The sequence below is a fragment of the Populus euphratica genome, unplaced genomic scaffold (genome assembly GCF_000495115.2).
Source record: "Populus euphratica unplaced genomic scaffold, PopEup_1.0 scaffold137.1, whole genome shotgun sequence".
NCBI lineage: Eukaryota > Viridiplantae > Streptophyta > Magnoliopsida > Malpighiales > Salicaceae > Populus > Populus euphratica.
In genome coordinates, this window is record NW_011500026.1 from 478,416 (window position 1) to 498,042 (window position 19,627).

Below are 19,627 nucleotides of genomic sequence, written 5' to 3' on the forward strand. Positions count from 1 at the left end.
TCATAGTTTTAGAGCACTAACTAAACATAAAGAAAAAGGTACAAATTACAACCAAAAGAGCAGATTTTTAAGGTCCAACAAAAGTGACCTACTATCAAGCTATGAGCCTGAAAAAGATAAATAATGAAAGGATGAGTTTAACAACTTAGTGAGTAGATAACATTCAATATACACACAAGAGGTAATAAAATAATAAATATACACACACACACACACACACACACATAATTATAGCTCTAGTTTTTTATATGAAGGTTTCTCAAATAGGTTATGACAAGAATATCATAAGGTAAAGCTTGTTAAAAAATCAAAATTCAATTAGCATGAGGCTTCGTACTATGAGATAATCAGTCTACATAGGTTGGTGACTCCCCCGACCAATTAGGACTTAGATATGATATGCACAAAGACTAATGACACAACCAAAATATTGATATCTTCTCTGAAGTACGGAAGTGTCGAAGTAATAAATAACCCAGCAAGACCGGGGTTGAACTACAAGGAGGTTAATTTTATAAATTATAGATAATAATAAGACAATAACAATAATAGTAGTAATACTAATACTAATAGTAATAAGAATACTAATACTAATACTAGTAATAGTAATAGTAATAGTAATAATAGAAAAAGAAAAAGAAGAAGTTGATGAGAACTTTGAGATGAAAGATTAACGTAAGGATTAAACAATAATAACAACAAATGTCAAGGTTAGAGGATCCACTGATGGTATGTCAAACAAGTATAATATAAACTCTTATTATTCAATTGAAAACCACACACAAAGGAGGTTCCAATCAGATTATAAATTGTTAACATGATTACATTAGTCATCTTATTCGATTAATGCTAGTACTTGTAAATCTCGTCAAGCATTCATGATTATAACTTATGTTAATAACAAATCAAGTTCCTTTCATAGCTTAGGTGTCGGTTATACCATACATTATGGGCTATGAAAGTGCCAAGCATTTGTTGTACCAAGTGTTATACAACATAAATCAAGATTAGTTATTTAACAAGCAAAGTATTAAAGAGTGAACAACATAATAAATACAAAGCATGTTAGTGTCCATATTATATTTACACTATACTTATTCTTACACCATTAGTGTAACCTTTTCACCTTGACATAATAAACTTAGCTAGACATAATGAAAGAAAGCAAAATAGATAAACAAAATAAGAACATAAAAGTTAACTAAGTAAAGGAAAGGAAATGAAAGGCATAAACTTAATATTAATGAAAGCAAAGCATAAAAAATACAAAGAGAGAAAGGAAGAGCATGATCTTGATCTGAACACCAAGATGCCTAAATGCATGGCAAATGCCTCCTTTTATAGGCCAAAATTGGGAACTATTGATTTGATGACTAATTGATAAGTGGGTGGCCAACTTTTGACTTGGTGACAATCCTTATCTTCTCTTGTCTGCCCAAAACGTCATTGATAACGTCAAAATTGGAGCCAGTTGCAAACATGAAAGTTGTAGGCAATTGTCTCAGCTTTCTTGTGTAAAAAATTCAGCTCATTTGGACTTCTAGAACTCCAGATATGGCCAAAATACCGAACAGTGCTCGGGCTGGAAGACAGATTCGGGCTTCTTTGTTGTTGCTACAATTTGGACTTGATAATGGCCTTTTTAGATCTTGGGCTCCATATGAAAGTTGTAGGCGGGTCAAACACTAAATAGTGTGCAGGCTGTAGGACAGATTCAGACTTCTTTGTTGTTGCTATAATTTGGACTTGAAATGGCCTTTTAAAATCTTAGGGTAGGCCTATGTCTTACCTTTCCATCCATATAAAGTAGACCTAAATTCAAAATCTATAGCTCCAGATATGACTCAATTACCAAACAGTGTTCTAGTTTGGACTATACCAATATCTCTTTTCTAAGTTTGGCCATCTCTTTCATTTTCATCCATATAAAGTACACTTAAATTCAAGATTTATAGCTCCAGATATAACTCAATTACTGAACAGTGTTCCGGTTTAGACTATACCAGCATCTCTTTTCTAAGTTTGGCCATCTCTTTATCCTTGCAATTTAAGTTCTTCAAGTCATCAATCAATCCTTTCATTTATGTGATAGACCTGCATTAAAAATAGACATTTACCACAAATTAAAGGTATCTTATATTATTAGATACATTATTATAAAACATATTTTAGTTAAGGAGTTATTGATACTTCAAGTGCAAAATGATGATATAAAACCATGATAAAAATGCACTTTTAAGTACTAATCACACCCCCCAACCAGCTTATTACTAGTCCCTAGTAATCAAAGCGTAAAATAGAAAAACAATTTGCAAATTCCACAAAGCAAGGTATTCATCATTTAACTTCCATTAATCTATCCAGATAAACAAACTCTCATTAAATTTATATATCTGCTCAATAAAACACTGTTCGGTAATAAGGTCATATCTGAAGCTATAGATCTCGGATTTAGGTCTACTTTATATCGATGAAAAGGTAAGACACAGGCCTATAAATTTCATAGAGCCCAAGATTTAAAAAGACCATTTTCAAGTCCAAATTATAGCAACAACAAAGAAGTCTGAATCTGTCTTACAGTCTACGCACTGTTTAGTGTTTGGCCCGTCTAGAGTTCTAAAAATCCAAATGACCTCCATTTTTTTTCCTCAAAAGCTGAGATAATTTTCTACAACTTTCATGTTTTCAAGTGGTTCCAATTCTAATGTTATCAATGATGTTTTGGGCAAATAAGAGAAGATAAGGATTATCACCAAGCCAAAAGTTGGTCACCCACTCATCAATTATTCATGAAATCAATAGTTCTTAATTTTAGCTTATAAAAGGAGGCATTTTCCATGCATTTAAGCATCTTGGTTTCTAGATCAAGATCATGCTCTTGCTTTCTCTCTTTGTATTTTTCTAATGCTTAAGTTTTGTTTTCATTAATACCAAGTTTATGCTTTTCAATTCTTTTCCTTTACTCAGTTAACTTTTATCTTATTTATGTTCTTATTTTTTTATTTTTTTCTTTCTTTTATTATGTTTAGCTAAGTTTATTATGTCAAGGTGAAAAGGTTACACTAATGGTGTAAGAATAAGTATAGTGTAAACTTAATATGGACTTTAATGTTTGACACTAACATGTTTTGTATTTGTTATGTTGTTCACTTTTTAATACTTTGCTTGTTAAATGACTAATCTAGATTTATGTTGTATAACACTTGATATAACAAATACTTGATACTTTCATAGTCCTTACTGTATGGTGTAACCGATACCTGAGTTATGAAAGGAACTTGATTTGTTGTTAACATAAGTTATAATCATGAATGCCTGACGAGATTTACAAGTATTAGCATTAATCAAATAAGATGACTAATGTAATTATGTTAACAATTTATAATATGATTGGAACCTCCTTTGTGTGTGATTTCCAATTGAATAATAAGAGTTTATATTATACTTATTTAACATACCATTAGTGGATCCTCTAACCTTGACATTTATTGTTATCATTGTTTAATCCTTACGTTAATCTTTCATCTCAAAGTTCTCATCAACTTTTTCTTCTTCTTCTTCTTTTTCTTCTTTATTATTATTATTATTATTACTACTACTACTATTATTTTTATTATTATTGTTACTATTTTTGTTATTGTATTATTGTTATCTATAATTTATACAATTAACCTTCCTGTGGTTTGACCCCGGTCTTGCCGGGTTTTTTATTACTTCGACACTCCTGCACTTGGGAGAAGACATCAATCTTTTGGTCGTGTCAGAAGTCAAGAGAAAGATCTCAATTAAGGAAGTGAATTAAATTTTATTATTATGACAAGCTAACACATATTCAAAAGGACTATAGAAAGTATAAAAGAGATAACAAGAGTAAGGATGAACACAAGAATGAAGAGAATGGTATAGTTGTAATTGTATTTTAAGGTGATGTTGTCATTGTTTTTTATGATGATTGTGTTAATCTTACATGTTAGGATACCACTTAAGTTGCAGATTCAGCAGTCTTTTACCATGTTACACCTCAACATGATTTTTACACATCCTACACTGCTAGTGACTTTGGTCAATTTGGGATTGAAAATCAAGTATGGCTAGTATTATGATCATTGAAGATATTTGGTTGGAAACCAATACTAGGTGCAAGTTGTTACTTAAAGATGTTAGGCATATGCTTGATATATGCCTACATTTGATCTCTACAAGTACTCTTGAAGAAGAAAGCTGTCATAATTACTTTAGAGATGGTAAATGGAAGCTCTCTAGAAATTCTATAATTGTTGTTAAAGGGAAGGAGATGGGTCTCTACATATCATAAGTCAAGGTGATCAAAGCGAAGGTGAATGCAATTGAAGATTGCTTTATTGATTTATAGCATAAATGGCTTGGATATTTAAGTGAGAAAGGCCTTAGCATCCTTACCAAGAAGAACTACCTTTCATTAAAAGGTATGAACTTGAACACATGTACTTATTGTTTAGTTGGTAAATAATATAGAGTTGCATTTCAAAGATCACCTTCATATAGAAGATCACATGTTCTTGAATTAGTTCATACTGATGTTTGCTCTATGATTGATAAGTCTTTTAGAGGTGCATTGTACTTTGTTAGTTTTATTGGTGATCACTGCATGAAAATTTGAGCCACTTGTTTGAAATCCAAACATTAGATGCTTGATGTCTTTAGAGATTTCCATGCTAGAGTTAAAAGAGAAACTAGTAGAAAGTTGAAATATATTTGAGCTGAAAATAATAGTGAATTAGGGGTCCTTTTGAAAAGTATTGTAGGGAACATGTTATAAAGTTGGAGAAGAGAGTTCCTAAGACTTTAAAATAGAATGGAGTGGCTGAAAGAATGAACAAAACCATTGTTGAAAGAATTAGTGTATGTTTTCTCATACAAAGATGCCTAAATCCTTTTAGAGTAAAGCAATGAAGATTACAGTTACCATGATCAACCATTCTCTATCAATTCATCTTGGATTTGATGTTTTGGATAGAGTTTGGAAAGGAAATGATGTCTCTTATACACACTTGAGAGTGTTTCGATGTAAAGCATTTGTACATGTTCCTAGAGATGGAAGGTCTAAGCTTGATAACAAGACAAAGCGGTGTATTTTCTTGGGCTCTAAAGATGATAAGTTTGGCTATAGGTTATGGGATCCAAAAGAGAAAAAGATTGTTAGAAGAAAAGATGTTATTTTCTTTGAAAATCAAACCATTAAAGACTTTAAACAAAAGGAGAAAACAAGGTTTACCATTTTTATTTCATCTAATTCAAATCCAAAACTTGTCTGACAGTTACCTTTGATGCCTTATAATCATGAATGAGATTTGCAAAATGATAATAATGGTGGTTTTCTTATTGAGCAATTAATTGGCGATTCTGAATCAGCTACTGATGATATTGATGTTATTTCCTAAGCAAGTTATGCAAGAAGCTCTAGATAAGCCACAATTGAGGAGGTCAACCAGACCTTGCCAACCTTCCACCAAATATTCTCATTATAAGTATATTGGTTACTGATAGGGGAGAGCTAGAATGCTTTAATAAAGCTATGTCACATGAGAAGAAAAGTGAGTGGTTGAAAGCAATGCAAGAAGAGATGAAATCCTTGAATGAAAACCATACCTTTGAGTTAATGAAACTTCTTAAAGGTAAGAGAGCACTCAAGAACAAATAGGTGTTCAAGTTGAAAATTGATGAACATTGCTCATAACTAAGGTCCAAAACAAGATTGGTTTGTGAAAGATTTCGGTTAGAAGAAGGGTATTGATTTTAAAGAAATCTTTTCACTAGTAATCAAGATGTCTTTAATTCGAGTTGTGCTTGGTTTAATTGCTAATTTGAATCTTTAAGTTAAACAACTTGATGTGAAAATTGTCTTTCTTCATGGTGATTTAGATAAGGAGATTTATATGGAACAACCTGAAAGGTTTGAAGTAAAAGGTAAAGATAGGACCATTTCTGATCATTGTGTATTTATAAAAAGTTTTCTAGATGGAAAATTTATTATTCTCTTGTTGTATGTGGATGATATGTTGATTATTGGCTATGATGCTAAGAAGATTCAAATCTTGAAGGAAGAGTTAAGCAAGTCTTTTGCAATGAAAGACTTAGGACCAGCAAAACAGATTCTTGGTATGAAGATCACACGTGACAGGAAGAAGGGAAAACTTTGGCTATCTCAGGAGAGATATGTTCAAAAGGTACTTGAGAGATTCAACATGAGCAACTCCAAACCTGTTTGTTCTCCACTTGCAAGCCACTTTAAACTAATTTCTAAACAGTGTCCTTCAAGTAATGAAGAAAGAGATGAGATGAAAAAGGTTTCTTATGCATTTGTAGTTGGTAGCTTGATGCATGTCATGGTTTGTATAAAGCCAGATATAACTCATGTAGTTGGTATAGTTAGTCGGTTCCTCTACAATCCTAGTAAAGAACATTAGTCAGTAGTGAAATGGATACTCAAGCATCTTAAGGGTACCTTTTGTTTTAGCTTATGTTATTTGTGTTGGATGGATACACAGATATAGATATTGCTGACATGTTAATTCTAGAAAGTCCACATTAGGATACTTGATGAAGTTTATAGGGGGAGCAGTCTCATGGCAATCAAGGTTGTAAAAATGTGTTACATTATCCACTACAAAGGCTAAATATATTGCTCTTATTTAAGGGGGCAAAGAGTTATTATGGATGAAGAAGTTCTTACATGAACTTAGCCTAGTTTAAGAGAATTTTGTATTGCATTATGATAGTCAAAGTGCAATCTATCTTAATAAACATCCTACTTTTCACTCTCGATCAAAGAACATTAAGGTTAGATATCAATGGATTCGAGATGCTATAGAGATGAAGTCATTTGTTGTTGAGAAGATCTATATCAATAACAACGTGTCAAATATGATAACCAAACCTCTACCGATATAGAAGTTTGAGTTTTGCTGAAGGGAAGCCGGCTTGGTAAAGCCTTTCAAATTGAAGCTTATATATTAATCACTAGTATGACAAATTCCTCATATGGTGCGTAAAGGAAAGATTTCTTGTGTGTGGTCCTTCATCATGTGATAGTGAGACCACCATATTAATTAGTAAGAGGTAGTTGGCTACCTTTTTGGATTAATATGGTCTGTCATTGTAGAAGGCAAAGGTGAAGAACAAAAAAGAGCAAAGAAAAACAGGAGAAAGAAAGGAGAAGGGATAGTAGAGCAGTTTGTCTTATTTTTTTATTTCCATCTCGTTCACTATTAGATCAGGTTGAGATTTTGACAGCAACTTTTATGCACGTTACTCTTCATTTTGTACAGTTGGATCAAATATTAGTATTGTGAAAGCTAGTTGTTTTGACAAAAAATAAGGTTGCTAGTGTTGTAAGCTTTTCTCAAATATTTCTCTCTTTAATTTTGTTGTATTCTAATAATAAGTTGTTCTTGATGATATGTATGTTGTAGCTTTTAGTTGAATATGAGGAAACATAATTTTGAACTCATTATTTGTTGATAGTAAAAGTTTTTAAGTGAACTATGGTCTTGTGGATTTTCCCGTATCGGGTTTTCTACATAAAAAATCTTAGTATTAATTTGTGTAATTATTATATTATCTTTATTGATTGTTTGACCCTAATTTTGATTATACCAAAAAAAAATTATAAATTAATCCGGCTAAATTAATATCCGATTATTTAATTCTAGTTTCCTTCTAATAGAAAATGAGCTAAACATCACTGTTAAAGTCAATTGAAAGCACGCTCCTGCAATATTGGGCTCTACTCACTTCAACAAACTTCAAAGTGATACGAATCGGTAAGGATACGTGGATTTTTTTTTTACATGGGAACTAACGTTACCGGATCTAAACTGGATCGCCAGTTCAATTTGTGAATCGGTGAACCGAATCATATAAAAGTTCAATTTGAAGGTATGGACCGTCTGTACAATTGACCCAATAAGAATAGGCTTAAGCCATCAAATCATTGACTCAAACCAGTTGAACCGGTTTAAGATATAACCTACCATTGTCATTTAACAGGTCTGTATGGAAATAATGAAAACCAGGCTGGATAACGCAACAGCAATGGCAGCATCAAAAACAGCAGCAAAGAATTGGCAGCAGCAGAGTCGGTGGAACAGTCCTTGCAGGAAAGTACTTCCAAGCTGCAGTAGGTCGGCTAGAAGAAGCAGTTTACAAGACTAAACTGAAGATAATGAAGGAAATGAGAAAAAAACTCCAGATTTAAAATGCTTTATATGTGGCAGAAGCAGCCGAAAAGTCAGCAACTCAATCTGGAAAAACTAGGTCTCTGAGTTGAGAACCTGTAAGTTATGACTTAGCTCTGAGTTCTAATTTATTACAACTATCTTAGATTAGATTAGGATTTTCTTTATTAGTTAAAATTGCAGAAAACGTTATTTGCCTGTATCTATTTACTACAAGAAAGAGAAAGCAAACCCAATTTCAATTCTCAATCTCGATTCTATGATGCCATGTGTATTGATGAGAAGGATGACCCCTGTATACACTGCAAGTTTGCCAGTAGCCAGTTGTCATCTCTGACATGTAGGACAACATATCAGGAGTTTGAAAAATAGAGCTGGCTCCTTTATTGCTTCTTGGTGACTTCCAATGGAATTTTGATGTAAACATGCAGGAGGTTGGATCCGTATTCTAGTATAACTTCATATTATTTAAAAAAGAAAAGAATGCTAGATTCTCAATAATTTATGTATTATAAGCTTTTAGTGTTAATCTAAGTAAAAAATAATTATATATAAGTTAAATTAAAAATATTATTATATACTTAATAAATAAAACTAAATAAAATAAATATTATTTAATATCTACTCTCAAACTCACGATGCAGGAGCTACAAGTATGGAGAGTTTGCTAACTAAAAAATAAAAACAAGAAATAAAATGTGTCTTGTTAAAGAAATCTGCAATCTGCAAAGAAAAAAAAACAAAAGAAAAAGTTATGGTGTCATGCTTAAGATAATGACGAGTAAGATGACAATCGATTTCAATGTGCTTAATTCGCTCATGAAAAACATATTTATGAACAATCTGAATATAATTCTAGTTGTCGCAATATATAGAAGTCGATGAAAAAATAAAATTTCCATATCAGCAAATAACCAATATAACCAAACAATTTGTTTAATAATAGATATCATGACATAATATTTTGTTTCAAAAAATAATTGATAAATAATAATTTTTTTTATTTTTTAAAAAATAAAATAAAAAATTAAAAATAAATTTATGACAGGTGAGATGATTAATATTAGAATATTGCATGCACCTCCAAAACAGAGATGTGCTGGTTTGAGATTTTAGACCACGGCAAGTATATTACAAAATAACATGTGCTCTTGTCACACCTGTCAGCAACAAGATTCCTGCTGAGCAAGGAGTTGGAGATTCTTTTTCTTCTTTCCGCCTTGACATGTCTTCGCAGGATATGCATGCATTCCCAGCAAAATTTTTAGTTCATTTCAATGTGTGATCATGACATTTACATCCGCGGACAAAAGCGTAGACATTTACATCCGCGGACAAAAGCGTAAGTCCTTTGGGTTCGCCACATTTGGATATTCCACCCACCTTATGACAACACTGGAGGAAATTCAGATTTGTCAATTTGGAAACGTTCAAGTATATCAAATCCTTGTTATTTACAATTTGGTGCTTTAAAAATTGTTTAGCATCAGCAGCTTAGGAAAGATACAGGAATACTGCTAATGTAGACCGGCCGGCAAGGACAACAATAAGAGCAATAAGAATCAGAATTTCCTGCAGGTAGGATATTATTCTCAACACATTTCATATACCCGCAGTTTGCGCCAAAGTTTCGAGCAAGAAGAATGAATCCTGAAATCCTTTCTGCCTTGCTTCTTTTCCTTCTCCCTCTATACTTCCTCCTCACAAGGAAGAGTTCCAAAAGGCTTCCACCTGGTTCTTTAGGTTTACCCATCATAGGCCAAACCCTCAGTTTCTTAAATGCCATGCGCAAAAATACAGCAGAAAAATGGCTTCAGAATAGAACACGAAAATATGGTCCTGTCTCAAAAATGAACCTATTTGGGACCCCAACAGTGTTCCTTCAAGGACAGGCTGCCAACAAATTCATCTATACTTGCGATGGCGACACACTTTCCTGTCAGCAACCATTGTCAGTAAAAAGGATTTGCGGCGAGAGGAATATATTCGAATTGAGTGGCCTTGAGCACAGGCGTGTCAGAGGAGCACTTGTATCATTTTTAAAACCTGAAGTGTTAAAGCAATATGTTGGTATGATGGATGAACGAATTAGAAAGCATTTTGAGATGCATTGGCATGGAAAGCAGAAGGTTATGGTAAGTTGAACAGCAACATTTGAACACATCTTCAACTGATATCTTATTGATAGTTGTATTTTTTAAAGAGTAAAGGAAGAAGCAGGAGAGATTAAAAGACTGGAAGAATAAGAATACTTGTGCCAAGTAATCTTACCTTGTTAACAATGCCAAGCAATTTGTCTAAGTATTCTTTGATTATCTCGGACTCTTGCATCTTTTACAACTGAAATTCTCTTATTAAATTTGTCACTTGCATTCCATGTATTCTTTCATTTCTTGCATATTCTTTCTTCAAATAATTTCAAACGTCTTTTGCTGATCTAAAAGACATGATTTTGATGAAAATAGTTGTTGAACCAACAACATACAAACAAACTTTTGCCTTTGACTTCCTGGTTTTTCTTTTCTAGTGACTTTTGGTCTGAGTTATGGTGATGTAGGCAAAAGTTGAAGACAGTAAAAATAAAGAAAAAACACAAGAATTTTAATGAACAAAAGAGGCTATTAAAATAATCTTCAAGTATGCAAATTTTATTTGCTCTTGAATAACAGTGATAGTGTGTCTCCTTGTATCATTTACAAAGATTATAAAGGAAGAAAGTATAAAATCCAAAAATAACTAGAAAAATTATAAAAGATATTATTTATTTAAGTCTAGCATGACCAAATTTTTTCTTGAACTTAAACCTGTCTTACCGATCTATAAATATATATGTTAGGTTATTCATGTAATTTATTTGAGGCAACTCCTTATTTAAATATGGTAAAAATATACCTAATTGATCAAAATTACTTGTTATCACAAGTTCAGTTATATTACATGGTTAAATTGTTTGACAGGGGAGGAACTTCATAATCCTCTTCCATAGCTTTCTACATATCTAATGCTTTAGGTATATCTTTATTTATTTTCATTGCTTAAAGCCGGTAATTTTCTTCATCAAAGATAAGAGGAGCAATTTGAAAGAAATTGACTTCAGCTTCCATCATAGGTTACTTAAAAAGACTGATCTGCTCTGATGATACCAATTGATGGTTTTTAAAAATAAAAAAATAAAGTGAAGGAAGAAATAGAAGAGATTAAAAGACTGCAAGAATACTTGTATGCTGCATACATGGATTATTGGTTGCATTTATTTTATAAGCATCCTTACAAATAAATAGTAGTAAAAGAAAATTGAAATGCTAACTAACAGCAACAAGTCATGCTATGATGTGCTAACAAACTAACAACTCGTTCATACTAAGACAATTTTTATTTGCTGGAAACATAAAAATCTGAAGCTAACAGAACAAAAAGGCAACGTAAACTTACAGCAGTCCTGAAGCAATCTTCAACAACACTTATCACTAGATTGTGAATTTGCTTCTTTTGTGCTAATAAATTGTTTTTTTTTTCCTCTTCACGACACAGGCAATGCCATTGATGAAGGCACTTACCTTCAATCTTATGAGCTCACTTATCATGGGAATAGAACAAGGTTCAAAAAGAGATGTACCAGTAAAGCTCTTCCAGCAACTGATGGAGGGTCTTATATCAGTACCAATCAATTTTCCCTTCACACCCTTCAACCGTAGCCTCCAAGCAAGTGAAAAGATCAGAGAAATCGTCATGGATCTTATTCGTGAAAAAAGGGTTGCATTGGACCATCAAAATGCCTCTCCTCAACAAGATCTAATCACTAACTTGCTTAGTCTGCGGAACGATCACAATTCTGGAGCATTATCTGATGAGGAAATTGTGGATAATGCTATTATTATAATGATAGGTGGCCATGACACATCCTCCATCCTCCTCACTTTCTTGATCAAGCTTTTAGCCAAAGATCCATCTGTTTATGCCGGCGTTGTTCAAGGTAGGCAACTAAATGAATATAAAAAAGATCAAATGATTGTAAATTAATGAATAACAAAATACTAAAATGTGAGACTGCAGAACAAGAAGAGATTGCCAAGAATAAGGCCTCCAATGAGCTCTTAACATGGGATGATCTTGGAAGAATGAAATACACATGGAAAGTAGCTATGGAGTCTCTAAGGATGAACCCTCCTGCATTTTGTTCCTTCAGAAAGGTCCTGAAAGATTTCAATTATGAGGGTTACCTTATTCCCAAAGGATGGCAGGTGTGATACGACTCTACTTCTGCTTCTCTTATCATTTGTGAACATCAAAACTGAGTTTCAAATGTTTTGCCGCAGGTGATGTGGGCAGCCTGCATGACACACATGGATGGTTCTATCTTCCCAAATCCATCGGATTTTGATCCAAAGCATTTCGAAAGGCAGTCATCGATCCCCCCATATAGTTTCATGGGATTCGGAGGAGGACCTCGAATATGTCCTGGATATGAATTTGCAAGACTTGAAACTCTGATTACAGTACATTACCTGGTGAACATGTTCACATGGAAGCTTTGTCGTACCGAAATTTCCTTTTCTAGGGATCCAATGCCAACTTTCAAAGATGGACTAGAGATAGAAATCGAGCCAAAGATTCTTGGAGAAATCATCTAAGTGTATGCTTCTGCAATAATGGGATCTATTCCACTCGACCAAAGTTATAATTGACGCTATTATTGGACTCTACCCTTTCGCTAATATTCTTTCACCCTCTACGCAATGCAAATAAGAATCCAACTACTGGCGCTCCATCTCAGTCAAACATTTACTACTGGAATTTCAGCAGAATAGCCCATCAAGAATGCTGCATCTATCATCTCCATGAAAGAAACAATGTGTAGTACTGAACTCATAAGTGACCTCCCAAATATATTCACTCCAAAACATGATTGATTAGATAATGTGAAGATCGACGATGATTTTTGGTTGATTATTCTTTACCTAGTTTCTAGTACTACTTCGATGATTCTTTATCTTTCAAAACCAATATTTTGAAGATAATAATGACATTTGATCGTAAGCACCCCAATCTCGTGCGATAACCTCGAATAAGAATTATTAGCCCAATACCTCCTCGTGTTTGGTTATTATATATGAACTATGGAATCCTAACACGAGTCCAGCAAGCCAATTCTCCCTAAAACATTTCAATGATCATAGACTCTTCAAGATCTTACCATCAATCTATTTCGTTGGATTAGGCTTGTAAGAGGTAAGCTAGATATCCAATATTCAACAGATCATGATACATATTATATATCTATAGATATATATAAACTTGTTCAGAGAATCTTTATATATAAAATAAAGTAGCATCTCTGATCACTTTGCATTAATCACTTAGAGCTTCAGATTGGACAGTAGACTTGGACAAAAGATGGTTTTATTATTGAATACTTTCTTCAGTTCTACACAAAACGGTTACCTTTTGTCTGAATATACAAGTATTTAGTAACAGAAATTCTGCTGTCCAAAATCGGCAAAAATATGACATCCTGCCTTGCAGTAGTGACAAGGGCTGAATTAATTAGTATAGACTGGGTGACACAATGTGTTACTAGAAAGCCCAAGAGCAAGATATACCTGTTGGCCAAGCTGTTTAAGGCTATTCTTCTTCTTGCTGGATGACAAGAAGTAGTAGGATTTACATGCGTTGCCGAAAAACTTTCAAGACCATTGCAACGTTTCCCGACAAGTAGGCTGATTTAGCATCTTGGATTTTTGTGTGTAACATGTACTCATGATGGCGTCCGCATAGAAGACTAGTTCAGCTCTGGATTGGATATTCCACCCACCTCATGACAAATCCTCAGGAAATTAAGATTTTTCAATATGGGAAGGTTCAAACTCAGATCATTGTTATCTATGATTTGAAGCATATACATCTACAAGTGATATGCATCAGCATCAAGACCAAAATGCTTGAATACGTGTAGATCTGCCAGGATAACAACAGGAGACAAAACCAGAGTTTCTTGTAAGTGGGATTGTTAAGTCAATGTTTCGTACAAGTAGAAGTGTTCCTCTCTAGGTATTTTGTGTGGTTTAAACCAATAATTATAGGAGCTATGGATCCTGAATCTTTTTCTCCTTGCTTCTTTTTTCTTCTTCCACTTTACCTTCTCCTGATAAGGAAAAGTTCAATAAGGCCTCACCAGTTTCTTTGGGGTTATCTATCATAGACCATAGCCTGAGCTTCCTACGTGCCATGCGCATGAAACACTGCAGATAAATGGCTTCAGGATAGAATAAGAAAATGCGGCCCCATTTCAAAAATGAACTTCTTTGGGACCCCAACAATGTTCCTTCATGGACTGGCTGCAAATAAGTTCATCTATACTTGTGATGGTAACACACTTGTCAATCAACATCCATTATCGGTAAGAAGAATTTGCGGTGAGAGGAATATCCTGGAATTGAATGGACATGAGCACAAGCGTGAGGGATCCTTGTATCATTTCTCCAGCCTGAACTGTTAAAGCAATATGCTGGTAAGATAGATGAAGAAGTTAGGAAGCATTTTGAGATGCATTGGCATGGCAAGCAGAAGATTTCGGTATGTCAAATTAATCAAACAGAAAATATCAGCACATCTTAATATGTTTCTTTTATCTTGAATACATAGGCAATGCTATTGATGAAGACCCTTACATTCAACATTTTGAGCTCACTGATAATTGGAATTGAACAAGTTGAGAAAAGAGACGTACATATAGAGCTATTTCAACAACTGCTGAAGGGTGTTCTATCGGTGCCAATCAATTTGCCATTCACATGCTTCAATCAGTAGTTGAAAGGAACAACTACCCAACTGAATAAAGATTGATTACCATTGCATAAAACCATAAATGGTCGAAAAATATGGCACTGCAGAACAGGTGAAAATTGTCAGGAGTAAGACCTTGGGGGAGCTTCTAACATAGAATGATCTTGCAAGTATCAAATACACATGGAAAGAAGCTTTGGAGTCTCTAAGGATAATGTCTCCTGTATTCATTTCCTTCAGGAGGGTCGTTAAAGATTTGGAGTATGAAGGATACCTTATTCCCAAAGGATGGCAGGTGTGACACAATCCCCCTATTTGTTATAGCTCAATACCATGCTACATGCTAACATGCTTTAGGTTTGAACTATTTATTCCAGGTAGCTTGGTCAGCCTGCATGACACACATGAATGAGTGTATCTTCCCAGATCCATCGAAGTTTGAACCAAGACATTTCAAGAAATCAGCATTCCTCCCTCCATACAGTTTTGTAGCATGAGGCGGTGGAGATAGAATATGTCCTGGATATGAATTTGCAAGACTTGAAACTCTGATTACAATACATTACCTGGTGAACAGGTTCACATGGAAGCTCTGTTGCCAAAACATTTCTTTTTCTAGAGATCCAATGCCAACATTCAAGGATGGACTAGAGATAGAAATTGAACCAAAGATTCCTAAGTCATCGAAATGCATACTCCAGCATCTATAGACTATAGCTATGTCCCTTGAATTGTAAAGTTAGAATTGATGCTGTGACATCATTTGAGAACTTTTCTGCCGCCTGAATTTGTCTAGAAGTCATGCCGGCCATATATTAGTAACCACAAGAGTCTTTATTAGTCAGACCAAGATGATAACATATGTTACTATCACATTCCTACTGCAAATGCGGTCCTACTGGGTGCGTTAATTTAGGTTATTTTCCTGTTTCCTGGATTGATGGTTTATAGAATAACTCTTGTATTTATTTGACAGTAGACAAATATAAAGAATGCCTGCATCATGCAGTTCACTTTCATAAACAACAGCATATGACACTAAGTCAGATTCAATTATTGGATATTCAGCTCATCTTAGGGCAATGCTCCTGCAGGTTCTGATTCAACTCATCTTTTCCCTTAAAACATCACCTCAGTTCAACATCATGGTTAACTTGTTTGGTGTAGATGATGTATCAAATTGCTTATGGCATGTATGATTTTCTGAGGCAATCAGACTTTCACTTTATTGCTTTTTCGAAGCTGAATATCACAGCAAGTAGGAACAATCAGCAGTGAAAGCAGCAAGGTGAGGTAAACACATCAATGAGTCAAAATAGAAAGTGTAAGATTATCACCTTCGGTTGCAAAGAACTAGATAAATATGGAAATTCTAAAAAGAAAGTAAAAGCTGTGATGATAAGTTAAAGCAGTCATCTAAACTTAATGGCAGATGTGCTAATGTTGTGAGCTATAGTGATAAACGAGTAGACATTCTGCAAAACAAAAGCTTGGATGTTCCTTTCTATAAATCTCTATAAATATAGAAGGGAGAAAAAAAAAGTCTAGGGCACTCTTGGACATTGTGAATATATGTTATGAAAAAATAAAGAAAGTGTCCAAGGCCTGATCTTGTTATGCCCTTGAATGCAACAACCTCACCTGTGGCCCGTATATAGTAGCTGGAGAGTTAAATCAATTCAATGCCAGGAATCAGATGAATTTGTCGTCTTTCAGACAGCTTACATGGCATATAAAGGGAGAGTACAGAGAAAAATGATTCTAAAAAATTGAAACCTCACCTTCATCAAAGCAAAGAAACATTTTCATTCAACAATAATTTATGCTCAACACAATTCAACAGCGAAAGATGAAAAACTATTATTTCCTCTAAACCAGCATAGAAGGTTCCCATTCCTATACAACGTTCCCTTGAACCATCAAACAAACTAAAATCTTACCATATCCCATTTGCTACTGAGGCAACCCAGCTTCAATCTCATTCCACAACTCGATATTCTTGGAAAACCTCTCCTTTACTTCACCAATAAGCTCTTTCGCCTTGTCTACCTCCCCGCTACTCGCAAGCCCTTGCACTAAAATCTTCATAGTTGAAAAATTTGGCACCATTTTCTTCCCCATGCTCTCCTTGCAAACCCTATAGGCCGACTCGAAATCCCCACCTTTACCCAAAAAGTAAACCAAAGTAGCATAACAGCTATAAGCCGGTTGACACCCTCTATTCTCCATACTCTTAAACAACCTCTTTGCTTCCTCCAAATCACCTTCCATACAAAACCCAAGAATCAAATGACTATACGTAACCCCATTTGGCGTAATTCCCTTCGATAAACACCCTTCTAACAATACATTCGCTTCTCTCGCCCTCTTAAGTTTACACAAACTGTGAATCCTAATATTATAAACACCAATCCCAGGACTGATCCCATAATCCTCCTCTATCATTTTCGACACTGTCCCTACATCCTCATACTTCTCTTCCCTATAAAACCCCGCAAATAAATGCCCGAAAGTGGTTTCGTTCGGCTTCACTCCCTTCATATCCATCTCATTCAAAACCGAATAACACGAACTCGAACTCCCGCTCTCACAAAATGACTGAATGACAGTATTAAAAGTTTCCAGATTCGGCTCGATTTTGTACCTCTTACTAAAATCAACAAAAACCCTATTCACTTCATCATATTTCTTTGCTAAAATACACGAAAACAGCAAGGCATTCAACAATTTCACTGACCCAGAGGTTAAAACGACGTCATTTTGATTCTTCTCATGATACTCCTTGAAAAGCCGAATCGCCTGATCAATCATGCCAGCTTGGCCGTAGAGGATGATGGAGTGAGCAGCGAAGCGTACGGTGCGGAGATCAGGGCGTGAGGTGCGGAGATCAGTTAAGAAGTCGTCGATGTAAGAGAAGGTGTTGGATTTGGCGAGCTTGTCAATGGCGACTGAGAAGGTGATTCGGTCGATGTGGGCGTAGGGAGTTAGGCAAGCGGAGCGGCAGATTTCGAGGATTTTTTCGGGGTTGGTTTCGCTTTTGAGGAGTGAGAGGGCGGCGCGTGTTTTGGATTTGGAGGACAGTGGCGAGGTGGAGAAGTTGATGTGGTGGCGGAGGTGGAGGAACTGGAGGCGGAGGCGAGCGAAGAGTGCCATTTTGGTGGAGGGAAAGGGAGGGTAGGGGGAATGGTATGGTGGGTGAGGGTGTATGATTTGAGGATAGGGTGCGGAGTTTTTAATTAAGAAAAAAAAAAAAAAGAGATTGATCCGGCGGGGGAGAGAATTGAACCCGACGTGAATCGAACACGCAACCTTCTGATCGGGAGTCAGACGCGCTACCATTGCGCCACGGATCCCTGGATAGTTTAAGATGACTACTAAAATAATGTTAAAATACTAAAATCAAAGATAGATTGAACTACAAATTTATTTGAAGCCTAAACGGTGAGGAAGTTTAAATTAGTGGTGATGCTCTGATAGTTTATTGTTATTAATCGTGGCCCAGCAGCCGCAAATGCGGCCTCAGGATGCTAAATGTTAGCATCGGTTTCACTTTATTGATGATGCAGAAAGGGTTGTATTTTTGCAGGTGGCCTTCGCCGAGATCCTTATTAGTTATCGTCATCCCTGCCTTCTCTGAGCTGTTTCCAGTAACTTACGTTGTGTGAATTCATAGTGTATGTGCCGAACCGTCTTGAAGCAGCCAGCATGCATGACATGGATGATAGTAGTGTATACACTTTGAATACTTTGCAATCCTTTGGGAATTGAATTTGATGTGTGCCGACAAATTAATTTGGTTTATTCTTGTAGACTCTAGCAGCTAGTTTGAATTTCTTGCACCATTTGCCAGAGCCAGTTGCTTTCATCTTTTTCTGTGGGAGGAATGAAGGAACGAGGTGAGGGTTTGGGGGATTAATGATTTTGGGCAGTCTAAATTAATGGATATATATTTTGTATTGATTTGGCACTGCTAATTAATAATGGTCTCTAGTTTCCTAGCATAAACAGCTCGATCTGACCTTGCTGCTATATCAATTTATTATCCTATTTCAGTTAAGTGTCTTTCCCTACTGAACTTACGAACCAGGCCTGCATCTGGGTGTACCTTTGGATAGACGACAACAGTCCTGTGGAATTACCTGGAAAGATATTTATTGCTGGTTAAACCTAGTAGGTTAAGTTGATTGGTGAGATATGATTTCATATTAGTTTCTAATATAGGTTTTAATTGAATGTTTGTTGAGCTTAAAATTTATATAAATTTACATAAAAAAATTTAAAATTTGCACATATCAATATTACTTTATATTAGTAAGAACTCGTTTATAAATATAATAGTTATTGTTTTTTAAAACATTTTTCAGTAATTTTTTTATTAAAAAATATAGCAATAGATTGGTTATCACTCAACACATTAAACTATCTTTAAAATAGTTAATTTTTTTATGAAATAAATTGTAATTTAGACCGGCTATTATACGTGAACGTGAGAAAAAGAAAAAAGAACAACCTTTAGGTACCTAATTCAAAAACTATAATCCCTCAAGGACTAAAGCTGCAGTTTGTTTACTAATGTCAGATATGTGCAAAACATGTTTTAGTGGCCGTTTAGAAGTACTTTTCAAAAA

At 34.7% G+C, this 19,627-nt stretch overlaps 2 protein-coding genes, 1 non-coding gene and 1 pseudogene across 6 annotated transcripts; 2 read left to right on the top strand and 2 right to left on the bottom strand.

Annotated features, from left to right (window-relative positions):
* Positions 1-9,684: 9,684 nt before the first annotated feature.
* Positions 9,685-12,847, top strand: LOC105142195 (cytochrome P450 716B1-like; annotated as a pseudogene).
* Positions 12,848-13,605: 758 nt separating this feature from the next.
* Positions 13,606-18,360, bottom strand: LOC105142196 (pentatricopeptide repeat-containing protein At1g61870, mitochondrial-like). 4 transcript variants are annotated; one of them, XR_845519.1, is made up of 5 exons: positions 16,940-18,360; positions 15,566-15,781; positions 15,274-15,390; positions 14,944-15,100; positions 13,606-14,700 (listed from the first exon to the last, which is right to left on the bottom strand). XR_845519.1 is itself a non-coding variant. In XM_011049713.1 (2 exons), exon 1 carries the CDS (start codon positions 18,336-18,338, stop codon positions 16,953-16,955), a length of 1,386 nt encoding a protein of 461 aa, XP_011048015.1. In that variant the 5' UTR covers positions 18,339-18,360; the 3' UTR covers positions 13,606-14,705; positions 16,940-16,952. The 4 variants fall into 4 exon arrangements, 1 of the variants encoding a protein (XP_011048015.1); XR_845520.1 differs by having other exon boundaries at positions 13,606-14,705; XR_845521.1 differs by lacking the exon at positions 15,566-15,781.
* LOC105142207 (taxoid 7-beta-hydroxylase-like) lies at positions 14,509-15,496 on the top strand. The gene is made up of 5 exons (XM_011049726.1): positions 14,509-14,613; positions 14,700-14,789; positions 14,859-14,984; positions 15,157-15,294; positions 15,377-15,496. Exons 1-5 carry the CDS (start codon positions 14,509-14,511, stop codon positions 15,494-15,496), a joined length of 579 nt encoding a protein of 192 aa, XP_011048028.1.
* Positions 18,281-18,352, bottom strand: TRNAG-CCC (transfer RNA glycine (anticodon CCC)). Its single transcript has one exon. It is a non-coding gene; the product is annotated as a tRNA-Gly (tRNA).
* Positions 18,361-19,627: the final 1,267 nt, after the last annotated feature.